General features: G+C 40.2%; 2 protein-coding genes across 2 annotated transcripts; one reads left to right on the top strand and one right to left on the bottom strand.

Moving 5' to 3' along the window:
- Window positions 1-648: 648 nt before the first annotated feature.
- LOC104522480 (protein virilizer homolog) lies at window positions 649-4,704 on the top strand (the record flags this gene model as incomplete). Its single annotated transcript, XM_010164794.1, has 6 exons — window positions 649-809; window positions 1,064-1,160; window positions 2,212-2,378; window positions 2,539-2,870; window positions 3,750-3,893; window positions 4,356-4,704. Coding segments are annotated over 6 exons (1,059 nt in total), but the record flags the coding sequence as incomplete, so codon positions are not given.
- A 7,848-nt stretch (window positions 4,705-12,552) lies between these two features.
- On the bottom strand, window positions 12,553-20,865 carry LOC104519569 (RING finger protein 151). The gene is made up of 6 exons (XM_010164784.2): window positions 20,832-20,865; window positions 19,650-19,875; window positions 18,296-18,435; window positions 15,158-15,320; window positions 13,754-13,874; window positions 12,553-12,789 (listed from the first exon to the last, which is right to left on the bottom strand). Exons 2-6 carry the CDS (start codon window positions 19,853-19,855, stop codon window positions 12,553-12,555), a joined length of 867 nt encoding a protein of 288 aa, XP_010163086.1. The 5' UTR covers window positions 19,856-19,875; window positions 20,832-20,865.
- Between the last annotated feature and the right edge of the window lie 1,255 nt (window positions 20,866-22,120).

Below are 22,120 nucleotides of genomic sequence, written 5' to 3'. Positions count from 1 at the left end.
GCTGCCCAGGGCAGTGGTGGAGTCCCCATCTGTGTGAGCTGACACAGGCAGGACGCAAAACAACCACAAAAACAATGGATAACATGCAAAAAGCAAATTTATTCTTGTTACCTCACGAACTGGGGGATCTCCAAAGCAGCACCCGGGGCAGAGGCACGTAAGTGCACCACGGAGCTGGGTCCTTTCTGGAGTGAGAGCAAGAGATTCCGAACCTGCTGCTTTCACCTGTATAGATCAGGGATTTTTAGCAGGCAGTAGTTTTCCTCTGTGCTTTGATCTTTCTCACAGCAGGGCAGGAATCTCAAGCATGTTCAGGGTCCCCCTGAGTCTATCCCAGGCCTATGTTATCTAAATGCAGATGTTCTACTTGTCAAGCACATGAGAGTAAACAGTGATTAGCAGTGTGATGTGTGTGTTTTTCGACACCCCAGCTGCAAGTCCCTTGAGCATGTTTACAGTCCCCCTCACCAATCTTCCCTTATATTCCCACACCATCCCTGGAGGTATTTAAGAGTCACGTAGACATAGTGCTGAGGGACATGGTGAAGTCGGGGACTTGTCAGTGTGAGGTTAATGACTGGACTCATATGGTCTTAAAGGTCTTTTCCAAGCTAGGCAATTCTGTGATTCTGTGATTCTGTGACTTAGGATCGTTCTAAGGAAGATGATGGCCTTGAATCCTTACTGGACAACATTGTTGGAGTGAGGCAGATGTTGGAATCTGCAGGTGATTCTTGTCCACTGAGTGACCAGGATGTAGAGCCTATTCTTTCTGCACCAGACTCTCTTCAGAATTTGTTTAACAACAGGTAAAATGGCTGTGTGTGTGAGAACACTACCTTTGATTTACCTAAGAAAATGCAGTAATTTATGTGTGAGTGTATTACGGACAGGAGCTAAGGAGCACTGTTGTCACTGCTGCCTACAAGCCCAGGGTATTTAATTTCATGGAAATATCAAGGGTAAGGCAGTAACTTACAGCTCAGCGTTCTGTGATGCTCTGTATGCTTGCAGTTGGTTCTAGTTCATAACCAGATCAGCATTTGGCATTGTTTTGTTGCAGGACTACGTACGTGTTGGCAGACGTGATGGATGACCAGCTGAAGTCCCTGTGGTTCTCACCCTTTCAGGCTGAAGAAATAGACACTGATCTGGATATGGTAAAAGGCTTCATTAACATGACTGAAGTGGATTTAAAACGAGGGTTAACCTGAGCTAGTAGCATCGGAAGTTCATATGGTCAAATGGTTTGTTTTCCTGAGCTCACCCTTGTAAGCTGACCCAGGTAGAGGCGTTGGCCTTCGTTAAAGGCTGTTACAAATCCCTTCAGCTGCACTTGGAAGCAGACACAAAAGTGGCACCTTCTGCAGTGCTCTAATGCAGAAGTCATCTTGAGAGGAACAGTTGTTTTGTCAGCCCTAACCTGCTCTTGCATTGCTGCTGGGGCTTTTCAGCAGTTTGTGTTAAATGTGGACAAAGAATGGGATATATTTTCTTTTCCTTGCTTGTCTTCTGACATTGCAGTGATATCCAAAGAGCCTGATAGCTACACTTTAAAAAAAAAAAAATCTTTGTTCTGATGTGACAGAAGTGGAAAAAAATGGCTGTAATAAATGAAACTATTTGCACAAAAGCTTTTCACAGTATTTGAAACTTGATTTTTAGAATCTAAACTTTAAATGTCATTTTGAAAAAAATACAGTAATTTTTTTTTAAACTAAGCAATTGACAGTGTCTAACTTCTTACATGAGAAATAATCAGTTTCTGTTGACTTCATTCTTATTTAGTTTTACTCTTTTTTTAATTTACATGCAAAGATACTTGTGTTTTCATTTCTTAAGCAAAACCAAAACTGATGATTCATGTATAAAAGCAGCATTAATAAATGTATAGGACTGTAGCTTAAGGAAGAGAGTGCCTCGCTGCAGGTCATTTAGTGACAAGGCACGTGTTTGTACTTGAAATACTTGACTTTGCCGAGATTCAGAACAATCGAGACAATTTTGCTGCAGCTCTGCTGCCTTTTTGTTTTGTTACTGCTGTTTTTAATTTTGAGCCACACTACTGCATTAAAAGATAGAGGATGGAGCTTTTTTGATCCAGTAGAAGAACGTTAGCTGTATCTCATCCATCCTGGTGCAGCATGTTTTCTTCTTCTTCAGAGGTGCTAGTAATGATTGTTATGATAAAACTAAACTCTATTATTGCAGGTAAAAGTTGACTTAATTGAACTGTCAGAGAAGGGCTGCAGTGACTTTGACTTGCAAGCTGAATTGGAGAGGTCGTTTTTGTCAGAACCGTCATCTCCTGGCCGCACAAAAACCACAAAAGGATTCAAACTTGGCAAGCACAAGCATGAGACCTTCATAACTTCAAGGTAAGATGAGTTTAATGAGTAAACAGTGCATTCAGCACTGATTTTATGTTCTTAAAATGTCAAATACCTTTCAAATTGCATCTCCAGTATGGAGAATGCCTGACCTTGAGTATGAATAGATTTTTACATTAACTAAATAAATCGTGGTTTGTCACGACAGTGGAAAATCTGAGTACATAGAGCCTGCAAAGAGAGCTCACGTTGTGCCGCCACCAAGAGGAAGAGGAAGGGGAGGATTTGGACAAGGAATTCGACCACATGATATCTTCCGTCAGAGGAAACAGAATACAAGCAGGCCGCCCTCCATGCATGTGGATGATTTTGTTGCTGCGGAGAGCAAAGAAGTGGTTGCTCCAGATGGGATACCACCAGCCAAACGGCCACCGAAAGTGTCACAGAAGATTTCTTCACGTGGTGGGTTCTCAGGGAATCGTGGAGGACGAGGAGCTTTTCACAGTCAGAACAGGTTCTTTACACCACCTGCTTCAAAAGGTATGTTGTCTCCTGGATGAGAATTGGAGTAAAGGAATGCTAAAAATGCTTCAGTAATACTAACCCAGTTTATTAGCAGTTAATCATCCCTGGTGTGAGAAGTTCCTGAAGCAGTGTTGTTGAAGTAAGTTGTTCAGCACTAGAAAAGGTTCTCTCAAGTGCTGTGGACTTGAAATGAGGCTGTGAGTTCCTGTGTTGCCTCTCTCTCCCTCTCTCGTACAAAAGGAGGTAGCTGTTTTCTTTTAGCAACTGTTGTAGTGCTTCAGAGGTGCAGTCAGAAAAATAAAATGCCTTCTCTGCCATTTGTGACATGGTAGTTCCTGAAATCAAGCATCACAATATGTCTCTGGACTTAAATGAGGCTTTTGAATAAAAGGATGAAAGATCCTGACAAGAATAAGATGCAATTTTCAGTGAACCTGTTGATTCTAGCTACAGAGTGTTAAGTTTCTTTCATAGATAGATGAGACTACATTTATTTTCCCTTCCATCCCGTAATTGGGACAAGTCCTTGCACAGCAGAAACGGAAAATAACTTCCATTTAGTAAAGTTTTAAATACTTTATAACTTTGGATTTACTTTGCTACAAAACCTTAAAGTATAGGAGCCTATCTTAATACATTCAATAATGTGAATTCTTTTAAACTTGAGTTCATGTAGGAAAAATAGATTCTTTTCCACTGATTCTGTGTGTAATACAGTAACTCGTAGACTTTTGAGCTAGAACACTGAGGCTATGTTGATGCAGAGTAGCTTTATCTCTTTGAACTGTGTAAATATTGTTTGCCACCCTGAGCTTTGTGAAGATTGAAATGAAAAAAAAACAAACAGAAGTGATCTTTGCTTAACCGTGTGTGGGTTTTTCTTTCTCTATCTAGGAAATTACAGTCGTCGTGAAGGCGCTCGAGGCTCAAGTTGGAGTGCACAGAGTACACCCAGGGGAACCTACAATGACAGTAGAGGTGGCCAAAGCAATTTTAACAGGGGTCCACTGCCACCACTGAGACCATTAAGTTCCGCAGGTACATGGTATTCATATGGGCATCGAACTATAGAAAATTCCTTGAATTTCATTTTCGCTTTACAAATGAAACCATGCAAGGATGCTGCAGACACCTTGAAATTCAGCAAATGTTTTAAACATATATGAACAGTTGTCACTGAGACTGTGTCAGATACATGCTTTCATACGAACTGCCCTGTAATCCATAGACCTTGCTGAATTGAACGCTTGATCGCAGAATCTTAATTTCGCATTCAGGTTTTTGCAAGTCAGTTGTCTTCGTACCTACATGGTAACTATAGAGCCAATCAAAGCCAAAAATGCTTGCATAAAAGAAAAGTGAAAATTAAGAGGAGAAAACAGACCTGGTTTGTGTCTCATCCTGTTTTTGTTTCTTATGCTTTCACAGCAGCTGCTGCGCCTAGGGCTTTTTTTTTTTTCCTTTTTTTTTCCAACTGAGTATACTTTTCTTTGCTTTAAGGCTACCGGCTGAGTCCTCGCGATCGTGCTTCCAGAGGCCGGGGAGGAATTGGACCATCTTGGACAAGTGCTAATAGTAGTAGCAGTGGTGGCTCAAGAGGAAAGTTTGTTAGTGGAGGCAGTGGAAGAGGTCGTCATGTACGTTCCTTCACACGATAAAATGAGACCTAATGGAACGTCCCAACCATGTGAACTTCTGTGAAGATGACAAAGAAAGCAGTGGCACTAAAGGACCAATTCAGAGTTACTGGTATCTGGAGGACACCAAGAGAATATTTTTGTCTGAAGAGAAGATTTTGTTTGATACAAGACTTGAAATTTCAATAAAATTCAAGACTTTTTGTGTACAATTGTAAATTTTTTTGTTCCTTTTGAAATAATGTTTTAATTTTTTTGTGGACTTCAGTAGACAATACTCAGTAAAGAACCTCTTTGAGTTAAGACTTGAAGGACTTTTAAAATATTTTTTGTGCCAAAAGAAAGGTACAGATGGTTTGTGTGTGACTTATTACTGCAAGAAAATTAAAAATATATATATGTGTAAGGCAATTTTAGTTTTTTCTCTTGGGTTTAGAGCCATTAGCCTTTTTTTTTGTTTCCCTCTTTTTTAGCCAGTCTGAGTTATTATGAATGAGGTCCATCTGACAGCAGTTGAAGTAGCAGGTGCTAGAAGTCTGAAATGAATTGATCTGTGAACGAATACAAATGTAAACATAATTTATGTAGTTTTGTTGTACATCTTTGGTAATGTGGGTAGACACTTCAGTAAGATCCCACACCTGTTAAAATGAGTGGAAAATCTGTCATTGACTTCAGGGAGAATAAGATAACATGCTAACATTTACTTTGTAACTCCAGCTCATGCTTTTAGGAGCACAAGAGTGAATTCATTTTAAAACATGGGTATGCTTTGAAGTTAAAAGGCAAGATACCGATACCCTGAGAGAGCCTAGAGTTAATTAGTTGCCAGCCTCTCTTGCTGACCTTACCTAGTTGGGGAGAGGGCACAGAGGCAGATGTATAAACTGACAACCACGTCGTGAGGCAGTAACGCTATAAACCTTCCCTTTGACTAGATGGTTTGTATTTTTTGTATCTTTATTTAGACTGAGATACCGTGCAAACAGAAACACTTTGCGAAGTAGGAATTCATAAAGAAATGTTACCACTAGATTAAAATATAAATTTATTTTCATATTAAATTCATTGACTGAAGTAAGCTTTATACATGTTTGCATTCCTTTGGGCTTCATGGGATTTCATAGAATTAACCAATTCCTAATAGCCTTTTATTGCATTTTTGGATGGGGTGAGGAGTGGTAGCTTTTTCTAAAGGCCATATCCAGTTTTTACACATGAGCTCCACTGTCAGAGCTGAGCTGATTTTTCACTTCTGCTTTGGTCTCTTGACATTACAGAAGTGCTATAGAGGGGTCTTTGCCTGCTTAAATAAGGCCCAGTTGTAGTGTTCTTGTTTTACGTAACCTTAGCTAACTTTGGACACCTCGTCTGCCTAGATGCATGAACTTTAAAGTGTTTCTAAAGTATGACAACACTTTAAATTGAATTTTTTCTTAGCTTTATACTGCCTGGCTAAATTAAGTAGGTTTTAATTTGAACCACAGAAGGCCCATATTACGTGTACTTTGTCTGTGTGGAGACTCTGGGACAGCGTCCCACTGCTTTGAGAGGTGATTAGTTTGTACAGAGTCAGCTGACATAACCTGTGAAAGTGGTAGATGTCTTTTAATTGATGGGGGCAGTTGAAGGGAAGAGTACCGCTTCACAAAGGGATGTGTTTTGACATTGTTCTAAATAACATGAACAAAAACTTGGATTGGAAGCCAAACAACTTCCTGAATGGTAAAATAACGGGAAGATGGAGTTTTGCTAATAATGCAATTGTAATGACTAAAATGGGTGGAGCTCTCACTGGCATTGCAGGTATTAATGCTATTTTTTTAAGGAGTACTGCATAAATATTTTTAAAACTTACTAGCTCCTAGCTCCTTTAGATCACGTGTTCAAGGTTGTTTTATTTTTTTAGAAACTTTACTGTGTTGGAAACTAGCAGGGATATGAATCATTTGCTTTCTGTCAGGGAATTTGAAATGAAAAGTAGTGTCAAGCATGGAATAAATATGTAAATATACAATACTGGTTCTTGAAAGTTTAAAATATATGGCATGTCACACTAGTAATTTTCAAACTAGGAGGAAATAAAGGGTTGGTTAAATTGTTGTGTGCAAGCTCTGTAAATTTAGTTCAACTTGAAAAAGAAGTGAATGTCTATCATGCTTTGTGGGGTTTTTTTTGTTCGTTGTTTGTTTTTAAATTTAGTTCTGTGACCCTTCAATGCAAAGTAGTTCCTTTCTTGGATAAATTCAACTTGAAATAACGCTGTTTAAAACTGGGAGTTACTTGGTTTGTTCTTTTAAATTTGAGTAAATGACACTTTAAGCATTAAATTTTGCTTTTTATACTCTGCTCAAAAAGAAACTTTCAAGTTTTGTTTCCCGGGTGGAGCACCAGAACACAGAAGTGTCTGATGCCACTGTCAAAATACCTCTTGGTGAGTCATACGCTTATGGGCTGAGGAGAACACTTGTGATGAGCGAGGCAGGCCGGACAGAGCGAGTGCGCTGCGGTTCCTCCTCCCGCCGTCCTGGGGCTGAGCGCACAGACCCTCCGTGTGCACCGGCACGCCGTCAGGAAAGAAGCTGAGCTTGGCAGAGGCAGCTCTGGCTGATGCCACTGTCAAAATACCTCTTGGTGAGTCATACGCTTATGGGCTGAGGAGAACACTTGTGATGAGCGAGGCAGGCCGGACAGAGCGAGTGCGCTGCGGTTCCTCCTCCCGCCGTCCTGGGGCTGAGCGCACAGACCCTCCGTGTGCACCGGCACGCCGTCAGGAAAGAAGCTGAGCTTGGCAGAGGCAGCTCTGGCTGAACGGCCTTGGTCTGGCTGTTGTTCTCCTTAGCAGACAGGCACGTGCAGTGTGGGAATGAGATAAGGGTCAGGCAACTCATGTGCACGTTCTTAACTTCCACAATCTTTAGCAGTGATGCAGTCCTTATTATTCTGCACTGGCCAAAGGCCAGGTGCAGACAGAGCCACGAGCAGACGCACCGGTTATCTGTGGGCTATTGCGCTGCTCTCTGTAGTTGCCTGTTTCCCCCCACTGAGTAACTCCTCCCATCAGGTAACACCAGTTAACGCAGAGCACTGCCTGCAGCACAGGTGTGCTCTGGGGTGCCCCGTGTCCAGGTTGTTCCTGTGTAAGCAGATTACAACTTCTGAAGTACAAAACTCCGAACAGCTCTTGTTTGCTGCTCTTACACGTTCGTATCCCCTGTGGGCTCCTGCAGTGGATATGGAACACCTGCATTAGGGATGAGATCCCTTTAGCTGATGGACAGGGAATTATTTTTTGTCCCTTCTTGCCAGTTTTATGATCCTGCTGTCTGTGCTGGACTGGACTGTCATCCTCTTGTAGGAGTTTTCAACTTATGCCAACTTTTCTGTCCCTCAAAACAGATGCTCACCTCACTGACAAACTCCCATCTGCCAGGCAGGAGAAAAATTCCTTGAGGAATGGGGATTGATGGAATGCCTGCCTTGTTTATTGCTAGGCAGTGCCTCTGTCAGGTGATATGTTGTGCAGTAAGTGTGTAGCCTTACCCGCTCCAGTCCACTACCCTTCCGTGTAGTTCATTCATGACGCCCTGCGCCTTGCAGCCAGCGTAACTGAAGTACAATTTCGTCTGACAAAAAGGATCCTTTGCAACAGAAAGAATGATCCAAACTGCATTAAGTATGGTAAAGACCCTTTATTAGTTCAACTTTTATACAAAGTGTACTTCAAAGTGATACAAATAATGTTACTCTTTCTTTTACAGACTAGAGATTAAGGTCTGTTAAGCACTGGTTTATGCTTCTTGTGTATATAAAGGTAGAAAATGTAACTAGATTGGCAGTGAACCATAATGCTGGAAGACAGTTCAGTGTTTGTTTGTTAATACAAAGTTGCATAGAATTGTAGGTCTTTATAAAGGCATCTGTCTATGTGGTACAATCATCTCCCTGACCTACCATACCTCATCCGAAAGGCAGGACGGGAGGAATTCCGGCAAGGCTGGTTCTGCTCCTTCTAAATACCACCCAGCGCTCCTAAGGAAAGGGGCTGTAGAAAAGCACCATGCCAGAAACATCCAAGAGGCCAGCACATGGAAAATTTAATTTGCAAGGCGACCCATTTCTGTATCTCTTAGGAACTGTTTGCCACCTGGGATCGTTAATAAACTACAGTGCTTAAAAACACCTAAGAGTATTTGCGATAAAACCACTTTTGGCCAGTCAAAATACTTCACCGCATTAGATATTATTTCGGTTGACTGTGTAATTCCATTCCCTTCTGTGCTGACAACTCTTGTACATATGTGCTGTTAAATTAGCTCACCTCATATGAGACTGTTAGAATCTAGTACTAGAATCATACTAGTTAAGAGTTGCTACCTTAATTAGAAAGCCCAGCAAAATTCTTCCTTGCCACTCCTGCACCTGACTCAGATGCATGGTTCTCAGCTCCACAACTTTTGTTGAATCTCATCTAAACCTACCAGAAGCTCTTCCCAAAATTACTGTTCCTGTTCCAAATCAGGTAATCCCAGAAGCAACGGTCCACGCTGGCCAAGAGCACCGACATTTTTTTGCTTTGAGAGGAGTGCAGAACGGGGAACGCACATTTAATGTTGAAGGAAACAGAGGAAACTATTTTATCTTGAATTTAACTTCTGAAGCGGAGAAGTCAGTTGAGGGAACTAGTTTAAAAGTATTTGTAATTGGCCTCTTGGGTCTTCAAAATCAATATGTAAATGTTTATTTTCTTTCAAAGACAAACCACTCGCATTAAAATATTAATTTCTCTAAATACATCCTTAGTGTTACTCTTTGTCACCCAATTTAATGCAGGATAAGGATTTGCTCAGCTCCTTGTAATCTCACACACATTACTTTACTTAACAGCCTGCTCTGTGTTTTGTTTGCCAGTCTCCCAGTTTTGGTACTATTACATTTCGTACCCACTTACTTGTGGCTAAAGACTTAATCTCCTTTTAATTCTAATGCTACATTAGTAGTAGCAGTTTCCACTGGTAAATTTAGCTGGTGCACAGCCTGGGGGAGCTGCATTGCTCTCCCTTTTCTAGCTGCAAAGTGATTGTAGAAGCAACTAAAAATACAACAACTGCTTGCATGATTGGTCCACCTGAGTAGCTGTTCAGTTTGCACTCAGCACAGTTCCACCTATGAGGAAATTGAATTGATTGAAGTGTGATTTAGCATGAGAATACTAATACCAGTAATTCAGTACTGGAACCCTCCTGTAATGTACTTTTTAGCAGTATCTCTCATATAATCCTAAAATACAATAATGAGTAGGTGAGTAGCATTTCCAAGTGAATGTCTTCTCTTACACCAAGTCTACTACAATATTTGGACCCTTAGTTTTTATAAAAAGGATTAACAGAGTATTTGAAAGAAAGAAAAAAATTCCTTGCTTCTGCCAGCTGTTATTAAGAGCTGTGTAATACGTGAGACTGGAAAAGCTAAACTGGATAAAATATTAACATAATGGGCTATTTAATTCCAGCCTAGTTAATTTTAAGACAGGTAAAATGATGACCATACTTAAGCATACACCACCCTGTGGGTGGTTCATTAGCAGAGGAAAATCTTAAGTGCAGAACAGTTACCAACACTGAGGAATGGGATTAAGCTTAAAGTAACTGGAGGGATCTGATGCTATGAGCATGTATGTGCCCATTCAAAGTAACTCTGCAAGTGCAGCACCGAGGATGTGTTTTCTCACAGTTTCATGTCTGTCACTTAGGGAACAGACAGCAGATCAAATGCAAAGTAAATATTAAATAAACTCTATTTTGTATACTAGAAAGAATTTAGTCATAAATAAGTGGGTGAAATTCCTAAAACAAACAAATGCAGAGATCCCATTATGGTGAAAGCACAGAGCTAGTAACTCCCTTTTTTCTATGGTCAGAACAGAAAAGGCCGGGTGATCATTACTGCCCTCCAAACTGGGAAAGATGATCCAGCTCATCTGAGTTCTACAGGATTTTGAATTTTGATTTTTCTTCTTTCACATTAAGCAAAGTAGATAAAGTCACACCACAGAATCACACAGTTACAGTACAGAGAAAAGCACATCCTGAAAATACGTTGATTCTAACAGCATGAAATCTGGTGTTGCCAAGAAGCTTTAAAATTAGAGTGAATGCCGCCAGAGAGGCGCACGGACCGCGGACACTAACAGCTCGCTCATTTAGAACACAAGATGATAACAGCTCTCTTACTTTCTACCTACAGCTTTAGTATGCACACTGATGTATGTGAACTGACAACTCAATGTTCAGTGTGAATGAAGGTCTTCCCAAATTATAGCTACTGTTTTCCCGTTTCAGACTGTTAAATGTGGGTGCTTAAGAGATGTGCTATGTCATGAGTTGGTGAGGTTGCTCTAGTGCCCTAAATATTGTCAATGATTGCAATTTAATCTAGAATATAAAGACTGAAAACAAGTAAATATTTGGACATAACTCTTCCTATTAATGTTTTATTTTCAGAACCCCCCCCCCACCCAGATACTTTTAACATAACAGTTAGTCCTGTCAGTTTTTAAATGCACAAGACCTGAACATGTGCACATTTGCTTCAGTGGCACTAAAGAAACAGCGAGTTAGAAGGATTTGTTAATGCCTGAAATTAAGACAGCTCTGACTGCAAGTCTTCCTAATGCAGTGTATGTGCTGAAGAAGGTTGCTGCCTCTCTCTTTGGTTATGCTGTTAGCCATAAAAGCACTGCTTTGAGCGACAGCAAGGCATGCACAGTAATGTATTTGCTTTCTACACTATAAAATTAGCTTATTCAGATTGTAGCACCTGCACATGTTTTCCTGAAAGTTCAAAGCTGATTTAGCACATTCAGTAAACAGGACAGGTTCTCCCCTAGTTACTCCACTGAAGAGCTGCAGCAGAGGACAGAATATGGCTTAATTATTGAAAACAGCATGAACAGGCTGCGTGGGAAGTTTAGAGAAAAGGCTTTGAACTGTACAGACTTCTCACGCAGTCCTTACAGATAAATGCCCCCTTGATTCAGCATCTGTGGGTCTGTTAAAAAATCCTAGCTCTTACAGTTGCAAGCTTGAGTACTAATACAGATATTCAAAGTCCAAGCGACTATGCAAATATTTGTCTGTTGTGGATATTAATATTCAAGTAGCCTTAAACCTGCCAAAAGAAAATTAAGGGTACTCAAGGTATTTATGTACGCTTTAAAGATACTGGGTACTGACTGGGCTGGTCTTAAGCTTAAAGGACCCTGCAGAAATAGCTGGTACTTTCACCTATAAAAGCCTCAAATCTTAAAATAAAATGCAGATCCCCTCCCACAAACTCCAAGTTACTCACACATCTATTTGAAAGGTTTTAGATTACTCTATTACTTTGGGCTTTGCTATTAGTCTCTTAAGTGTGTATCAGCCTGGAAAATTAGAGAAGCTCTAAGGTAAAAGTCAACCTCACCTGAAGCTGTTAGATAGCAGTAGAATTATATTTTAAAGTGCTTCCTTTCCACCTTTGAAATAGATCTTCCACAGACTATAAACAAACAAAATCTATTAATTTCTATTACTGAATTACTAATTCTATTACTGACTTTTCCCAAAATTAAGTACATCCTAAATGTCATTACTGATGCTCACATTTTCTCACTGTTCCAAGTATAAGCATAAAATAGACTTAAATGGACTGTAATGGACCAGGAAGGAAACAACCTTTAAGTATCTTTGACTTTAAAAGGCTCCAGCTTTCAGGCTTGAAAGACTCCTGTAAATGATGCACTGAAGAGATAACAAATCCAGTTTCCTTCCTCCTTTTTATAAAAACATTAGCTGAAAAGGTATTTGCCAATTACTGGTTTTAATGCCCAGTGTTCCCTAAGAGAAAATTCCCCGCTCTTTTTTTATGCCCCAAGAGGAAATAAAGTAGTAATCTAGGTTTGAAAAGAAAGCAGGTAAATCAGAAATGACATACAGGTTAGCAATCATTCACAGAAAGCAGAAAAGTTTGCCAGATGGTCACAGCAATAAGAAGAAAATGCTTGTCAAGCTTACTTCTGTTTAGATCACCGTAACTTCCCTAGGTTTTCGTTTTGCGCTCTCTAGTCGTGCTAGAGGGCGGAAATTTGTTGACTTCCTGCTTCCTTCTGCAGTAGTCAATCGACAGTCCTTCTGCAGCCCCTTCAGCAGCTCCATCAATTCCCGCTTTTCCAGCTCTGCCTGCTCCAGCTCTTGGCGGTGCTGTCTCTCTGCAGCCATCAGAGAGCGCACGTCTGACATCATTCGGGACATCTGACTCTGAAATGCAAGTACAAATTCACTGCAAGAAACAAATTGTTTTGTAATGATGCTGGTATGAAGTGGAATTGGCCGTGCACGTGGGGTGGTGGAGTATAAAGAATAAGCAACACTGAAGTAATTTTTTGATAGTGGAACAAATGTAAACGATTTGAGACACAACCCAGCATTCACTCTCTGAGGCGGTCTCGTTTCAAAGATTCCAATACAGTTTTCCTAAAAGTTTAAAAAGTTCCTTATAAAGTATAATAAGAAGCAGTGGATTTATCCAGTTGCTGCTTAAATTTTGTATTTCAAGACCCCAAACAAAATAAGGTTTTGGTTATGTCCAGACACATTCCTCAAGGATTTAACATCAAATCCAGTGAAAAAAAAAAAAAAGTCAACTATAAAGCACATCCATTGCTTTGGGATTTAAAAATCATTATTCTGTGATATAAGAAGAACTGGATGAATCAAAAGACAAGACAGCCTTGCTCATTACTCGATTCAGTTTACAGCGCAATGTTCCAAGCCTCTGACCACAGCTGAGCCACAGTGCAAATACCACTGTCTGCAGCAGGGCCCTGTGTCAGCATGGGGTTAAGCCACTTTGGACAGCACTAAAAAAGGAGCTGGATATTTAATTACATCTCATTCGTGATGTATGTCCCATGTTCAGACACTGAAAATGAGTTCCAGGCTGATTTGATGACATCTTATGCAGAGCCCTGGCACAGGGGTATTTGGGTTAGCTCCAAATGAATTCAGTGTAGATAAACCACACAAATACTGCACTCAGGCTGCTTCTCAACTGAGCTGATTAGTGGAGGCAAAGCGATATGCTAACACCTGTTTTGCTTCCCACACTTAATGTAATTCTCATCTGCATGAGACTACCTTCACAAAGTAAGAGACTACTGCTGGGAAAAGCAAAAAAGCTGGACTGTTAAGGAAAAAGGAAAAAAAAAAGGATTGTATTTACCTTTAGTTCTTCAATTTCATTTTGCAGAATACTCTCCTTTTGGACCATATGCCTTCTCTGTGAGTCTAACCTTGACTCCATCTCATGTTTTGCCTCCTCCACTCTGCAGATCATTTCTGACCTAAAAAGTTTATTTCTCCCTGTTAGGTCTTGTAAGTATGTGTGGCACTCTCACAAGGTGTCCCCCTCCCCCACTCCCCCCAAAAACCCAACACAGTATGGAAAAAAAATTGTTTTCAAATTCCAGAAAGCCTTCTTGCAGCCAAACAGCCTGATCCGATTCACATCATACTGTACAGGACACCTCTCTAAAGGCATGATAGTACTATTTATTAATTTAAATAAAACTAGCATAAAAAAGTGCATTGTGCCCTATATAGGGGACAACTGTATCACATTCCTGAAATAATGCTATGAGCTCAAGACCATGTATTTATGACTTCAAATGATTTAATGCCTTTTACTCATAGTATGTGCTTGCTTAAGCACAAGCAGTCAAGACAAAAAGTGTGAATACTATAGTGTTGCTAAACATGTAACCTTGTCACTTTTATGGTGGACACTAAATGATAGTCTGCAGTAGGTTATTATAACTAATTAGCTCTCACAGATTCACAGCCAAAACCTAGCTAATCTAGCTGTTACTACTTTAGCCTTTTGAGTTCAGAACCCTAGCAGAACTTTTTGAGTTCTACTACCTAGTAGAATCCCTTGTGTCTCAATGCATTTACAGCAGATTTGAGCCTGACTTCACAGCAATGCTCAACACCACAAGACACAGACAGCAAGCTGAAAGACAGAACCAGGAAGGAGCGTGGAAAAGAACAGCCCCACTGGAACATCATGGAAAGGGAAAGCTACAGAAATATATATAAAAGTAAAAAGAGGATGCCAGTAAGAAGAGCCATATTCACCAACTGTTATTAATCTGTCAGGATTTTAATCAATATTGAAAATTAGATCCTCAGATGTTTCATCTACCAGTCTGCACCTGACAAAATTATTGAGATTTTTATCTTCACGATTTGTAAGAAATTATAAACCAAGTGTAAGGAACAAGGTGACTTGGAGCCTATGTCAGGCCAATGGAAAACTGAAATGGTGAACTTCATTCCAGTTCTTGTTAGGTGTTTTGTCATTTTATATAGTTAGCTTGCAGTTCAACTGCAAGCAATGGTATTTTAGGATTTCTGATAACTTGGACAAAAAAACAGCAGCAAAAAAATCAAACCAGTAAGAATTTAAAGTCTAGGCTGACACATAATAATACTCTGTCCCATTAGTGTTGAGTAATTAACAGACTATTTAACACATACTGGAATCCAGTGCTAGTATCTGAAGTACTTTATGCAGCGATTTTAGGCCCAGACGAAGACAAACATCAAAGAAACAGAAGATTTGTACCGCAGCAGTTCTAGCTCAGTTCTTAGCTCTGCTACACAATTATGCTGTGTGTCTTCTACACTGAGAATGGTGTAACCACAACCATTGGGGCATTCACGGCTCCGATATTCACACACTGCCAGGTGACCATCTAGGTTGCGTCGTTCAATCTGAACTGTACAACCTGAACAGGGAACAGTCAGGTAAGCCAGTCATTTGCAATTCACAAAAGCATTTTAATTCATTCCAAACAAAAACACTCATGCAAGCAAGCTGCAATATCCTGAGCTAAGCAACTATCAATCTGTAAAAGCAACGAAAAAATGTGATGTCTTTAGAACATGAAATGTGACAGTTATAACACAAATAACTAGTAATAAAACACTCTTAAAAAGTCTTATTAAAATATTTATCATTAACTGAAAATACTGAAAGTAGGTATTTTCTGTAAAGTTTTCTACCACTGGTTTGGCATTAAAGCAACTTCAGTAATGACAACACTGATGCCAAGCTAAGACTCTAGCAGTTTGCCTGCACCTCCACCACAGACTGCAGTGACTGGAACTGAAGGAGAACGCACACGTGTAAAATAAATTGTTACCCAATTTAGGAAAAAAGGTCCAAAGACACATAGTAAGAGAGATGGGGGTGAGATGGAATGTAACCTTTGATCTTGTGTGTAACATACTAGACCACATAAATGAACAAGAACATTTATTTATGAACATTTAATAACTGATGCAAAAATAGAGACATTTCCACATAAATTCTAAGATACAAAATTTACAAATCTGTAGTGGTTAAAAGTAAGATGTAGAGAACCAAAAATGAACACTATATAAATTATTGCTACATTTGACACTCTAAACCTGAAGTTTGTAGTCTTAACGTTTAATCTTTGAGGTGCTGTTTATTGTAATACATTGTGATAGTTTCACTGGGCCAGCCCTCGGCCAGCAGCCAACACAGCCCTTCACCCACTTCCCCCCCACCCCCAGGGGATAGGGGAGAGGATTGGGGGGCAAGGGTAAGGAGGCTTCCAGCTCCTTGCATTTAGTTTGAAAAGAAAATCAATGTAAGAAAACTGAAACAATGAAGTAATGAAACTTGCCAACAAACAATACCAGAAAATTACAAAAGACAGCCCCCTAGAAGAGCTTTGCTAATAAACACAATGACTTGTAACTGAGGTACTCAAAATAAATACACTCCAATGTATTCTTGAGAAAGGTTTCAAGAGGTGTAAGAGCCCTCACACCCTGAACACCAGACATCAGAGAGAAGGTGTGGTAACTCTATAAATGCTACTGTTCCTGTAGAAAGCAAAACAGGAGAATCTGAAGCATCTGCAGGAGTCACTGCTGAGAGAAATTTTAACTTCCAGTGGAACAATTCTAGCATCTTAATCACAGAATGGCTGAGGTTGGAAGGGACCTCTGAAGGTCATCTAGTGCAACCACCCTGCTCAAGCAGGGACTCCTGGAGCACATGAACCAGGATTTTGTCCAGATGGTTTTTGAATATCTCCAGGGTGGGAGATTCCACAATCTCTCTGGGCAACCTGTTCCAGTGCTCAGTCACCCTCACAGTAAAGAAGTTCTTCCTTATGTTCAGGTGGAACTTCCTATGCTGCAGTTTATGCCCATTGCCTCTTGTCCTATTGTTGGGTGCCAACGAGAAGAGTCTGGCCCTGTCCTCTAGACACTCTCCCTTTAGATATTTATAAACATTAATCAGATCCCCTCTGAGTTGTCTTTTCTCCAGGCTGAACAGGCCCAGCTCCCTCAGCCTTTCCTCATATGAAAGATGCTCCAGTCCTTTAATTGTCTTAGTCGCCCTTCGCTGGACACACTCCAGGAGCTCCATGTCCTTCCTGTACTGGGGACAGAACTGGACACAATACTCCAGGTCTTATTATTAATTAAAATAGCAGACTTGACTATGCCATTTGCATAATTAATTAGAAATTAATTTTGTCTAGGAACAGATGACATTTTGAATAAAATTGACTAGGAAGTTTTAACAGTGTGTTTCTTTTTAGCAGTTACATTTCTTCCTCAGGAGGTCTAGGTTTGTTTTAAATAAAGATCTTAACACAAACACAACAATTCTAACCAGAATTTAGCTTAAAGCAATTCTCATTTCCAATATGTTTTTCTTAAAGCCATGAGACAGAGTGAGAGGCTGCTCATGCACCTGCTCATGCACCGGGCAACCAGACATTTTATAAATAAATTGTGACCTGTTCTGTAGGTGCTATTAAAAACATAAAAATGAAATACAAACTTGGAACTCAACAGAAATCAAAGCAAATGCAATACTGTATTTTCATAAACTTGAAGCCCACCGTTCTCATTCATTTCAGTTGGTTCTTGGATAAGAAATTGTTGCTAATGATCATAATTGCCATAAATCGCCAACAAATTTTGTTCAAAAAGATTGCTGTAAGGAACAGATCATGCTAAAGCTTTGGATTTCTCTTTGGAAATAACGATCTGTCCTGGTTTCAACTGGGATAGAGCTGATTTTCTTCTCACGAGCTAGAATAACGTTGTTTTGGATTTATGACAGGATTTAGTAAGAGAGTAATGTTGATAACATAGTGGTGGTTTTTGCTGTTGCTAAGAAATCAAGGACTTTTCAAGTTCCCACGCTTTGCTGGTGTGCAGGTGCACAAGAAGCTGGGAGGCAGCACAGCCAGAGCAAGGGATCCAAGCTGGACAATGGAATATTCCCTACCACGCAACGCCGTGCTCGGTATATAGACAAGGGTGGGTCAGGAAGCTCTCGTTTGGAGATTGCTCTCCTCCAGGATCGCTACCCAGGGACAAGCTGGGCACTGCTCAGCAGACAGGGAGCAGTTGCACTGTGCATCACTTCTTTCTATGCTCTACTGTAGTTGTTATAATATATATCTTTTTTTTTCAATTATTAAACTGTTTTTATCTCAACCCCTAAGTCTCCTGACCTTTACCCCTTCAGTTCTCTCCCCACTGCCTGGGGGCAGGGGAGGGTGAGCGAGCAGCTGCAGAGTGTTTAGCTGCCTGACGGGTTAAAACCGAACCACATCAAGGCCATTATTGCATTTCTGTTGACAGAAAGATGACAAACACGTGTTTTCTGAACAGAATGGATTCAACAACTTTGAATGTTACTCACCAGCATTGGAGCAAGATATCTGACTGTATTCACACTCCCTTTCATGCCTGTCTATAGATTCCAGAGAACAAACCATTTCACAGCCGTATTCTCTGTTTTTGCAATGGAGCTGAAGACGATTTAGATCATTTCTCATATATCTACATAAAAAAAAAAAAAGAAAGAAAAAATTACTGAAAAGATTGTATTTTCAACTTTTGGGAAAAGAAAGTAAGATTTTAACTTTCATTAGGAAAACTTGTGAAAAATCATTTTTTTTTTTTTTTTTTTTTCTTAGAATTCAAGTGACCATATTGGAAAAGAACAGGCTTAAAAGAAAAAATGTTAAAGGAAAATTGAGTCTCCAAAATTAAATGTACAAATGAATTCTTGATTTTTGAATAAATTTTTAAATGTGATCTTTCACTAGCTCAGCAGATATTACAAAAAAAACCCTTAGGCTACTCATTCATCATTTAATTTGTGTTTCTAATCATGCCAAATCAAACTGATTACAGCTAGTACAGACAAAAAAAAATAAACTCTGGGGCTCTGCTTACACTATACTTCAGTTTTCCATACAGTAAAATCTCCTTAGTGACAAAAATACTGGGAGTACTAATGGGGTTAATTTAAAGCCTGTGGCTGAAGGTTTTAAACACAACATAACTGTTAATCTGAGAAAGAACAGAGAGTGCAGGGGTTAAACAGCAAGCAGTGTCTACTGATGAAACTTTGTGTACTGGCAACAGCTTTTATTAATATAAATAATTGAAATAGATCAGTTGGAAAGGACCTTCAACAATCATCTAGTCCAACTGCCTGACTATATTATGGAAAACATTTGTGAAAACAGCCTGCTTTACATGGCAAGGTGGCTCAAGACAGATATTCTTACGGCTAAATACCTTTTTAAAAAAGGATTTGAAGGGGAAAAATTTGGTTCCTATCTACAGGAATTACACACTACAAACCCCACTACAGTATCTAGGTAAGACTGAAAAGAAAAACAAAATACATGGTGCTTAGTGACTGTTGTTGTCAAGAGCTGCTTTGCAGGCTTTCTCTAAGAAAGCATGGGAAAGCTTTGGTGGTGTAGAAGACATTCAGAATAACATCCAGAAACAGATATCAGATATCTAGAATCAGCATGTGGAGAACAAACTGTTATTTCCATTTTGCAACGTTAATACCTCAAAAGTTAGTTATAATAAATAAAAAATGTTCATGTTTGCATGCAAGTCATCAGTTTCTGCCACAGGCATATTGAGTCAAAAAAATGCAAGTGACACAAAACGATGAGATGAAGTTGTGCAAGCAAAGGTGAGAAATCCTAAATTCACGTCATCTCAACGTACAGCAAGATACTGCATACCTGTAGAGAGGCCGTAGCAAAGACACATCAATCACCTGTCGGTCCTCAGGGCAGTTGCTGTGCTGAACGAGCCAGCCCCGTATGCAGGCGGCACAGAAGGCGTGCTCGCAAGGCGCCTGTAACGGATCCTCCAACACGTCGCGGCAGATGGAGCACAGCAGCCCCTCGTTAACGTAGCCAACGAAACGCTCAGTATCATAACCCATGCTCTCCACACGCTTCCAACCTACTAGAACAACACAGAGAACACAGCAGCTTTTGTCCTGAATCTGTATGCCTGGATCCACAAAAAGTCCTGGAAGCAATTCTAGATGAATTGCTAGAGAACTCAAGATGAATAGAGAACTTCACGGGTGAGACTGCAAACGCTTATGCACTTTGGAGACTTTAAGTGACAATTTGAGGATTGTACTGCTAGATGTCAGAAACCCATTTTTATATCAAGATTATCTGAATTCTGAAAGCAAAGACTTCAGCAGACAGTTGAGCTGCACTTGTTCTGAACTCTGTTACTGAACATAGTTCTAACAGCCACTGGGAAACATACAGTTTCTACTACTTGAACTCTGCTTGAAGCAGAAACATCACAGAGGTTCAAATGCAGATGTCTGCTTTCCATTTTAATGCCTTTTATATAATGCCTAACAAACTTACAAAATAGTGTCCTTACAGACAGCAGCTGTGGTACTTTCAGCCAACAGATCTGGTAGGGATGAACTGCACAGCACTTAATGTGTTGCTTTCATACTGAAAAAAAACCAGGCTAAGATTCTCTACTCATTGCAGACTTCCCTTCCAGAGGGAACAGCACGAAATCTCCACATCCCTAGAGAAACACTTAATATCCAGGAGCCAATATGCCAGCTAACCCTGAAATAATGAGGCGCTACTGTCTTCTCCCAGAGGGTCTGGTTTATAAAACTGAGTTCCCTTTAAATGGATTTGGAAGTTTTCTGATAAAGAACTAACAGGGAATCTGCTTTAACAAAAATCCTATCATGAAAAGCCTAGCAGAATTTGGTAAGACTCCAGAGAACTCACTTAAAAAAACCCAAAACATTCTAAACTTTGTATTCCTCCTCAACATACAAAATGACTTTCGTAACCCCACCGAGACTCATGAAAGAGTTTTTCATTAATTACAAGGTTTTATAAATAAAATAGGAAAGGAAGATATCCTACCTCTTCAGATTTTACTACATATATATGTAGTTTGTCCAAATTATTCAGAAACAGTTTTCTGATCAGTAAGACAGGTAACACTTCTTCCTTTAGTTTCTCTTCACTTCTTTTTTATGCCTATGAGAAAAATTAGAAAGAAAAAGGCTCAGCAGTGTTTCCTAAGTTACTGAGTCCTGCGTCTAACCAGCCAGCTGCTGAATAGAAGCTGTTCTAACAGCAAAGCTTTCCAAGGCAAGCCAGTGTGAAACCTACAGTCCAACACCACAGATCTGACCAGACTGGGGGGCAGGAATCATCAGTCTCTCTTTCAATTATTACTGATGCAGATACTCATCACAAAACTGAACATCAACATTCTATGATCCTGTGATTCTATCCTGCTGCCCTTTAGTTTTGAAGCCTTACAGAGTTGCTTTTCCAACTATCCTGGTTTCATCTGGGATAGAGCAAATTTTCTTCTTAGTAGCTAAAACAGCACTGTGTTTTGGATTTAGTATGGGATTTGATACAAGAAGAACCCTGATAACACACTGATGTTTTTAGTTGTTGCTAAGAAATCAAGGACTTTTCAACTTCTCATGTTTTGCCAGTGTGGGACGAGCTAGAAGGACTTGCACAAGCTGAGTAGGAGAGACCAATGGACACAAATTGTCCAATGGGATATTCCATATCATATAACATCACGCTCAGCATATAAATGAGGGTTGGCTGGAAAGTGCTGGTTTTGCTCTTCTGCGACTGTGGTTTCAGGATCTCTCTCTTGTTCTGGGATTTGCCAGCGGGGAACAAGCTGGGCCTTGGCCAGCGGGTGGTGAGCAACTGCATTGTGCATCACTTGTTTGCATATTCTGTCCTTAATATTATTAGTTATTACTATTTTAGTAGTATTATCATTATTATTTCATTTTATTTCAATTATTAAATTGTTTTTATCTCAACCTTCGAGTCTCCTTCCCCTTACCCCTCCAATTTTTTCCCCCTTCCTCAAGGGAGGGGGGTGAGCAGGCAGCTGTGTGGTTTTTAGTGGCCTGCCGGGTTAAACCACGACACCAAACAAAACAAAATTCTGGGATTCTTTGATTTCTACATAATGCTTCCACTTGCCGGCCTGCCGACAAACCAACTGAAAACAGAGCGAAACAAGATCGGCATCTCAGAGACCCCCTTTTAGGCTCTGAAGGGCTGGACTGTGCTGCACAGAGGCACGACCGAGGACAGAGGAGCTCTCCTCAGAGGCGCTGGCGGGGAGGGGACACTTGGCACAGGTAGGAGGGAGCCTCTGGGTCACG

This window comes from Antrostomus carolinensis, unplaced genomic scaffold (assembly GCF_000700745.2).
Source record: "Antrostomus carolinensis isolate BGI_N321 unplaced genomic scaffold, ASM70074v2 scaffold17360, whole genome shotgun sequence".
Lineage (NCBI taxonomy): Eukaryota > Metazoa > Chordata > Aves > Caprimulgiformes > Caprimulgidae > Antrostomus > Antrostomus carolinensis.
This window is presented reverse-complemented; position numbering and strand designations above follow the sequence as displayed.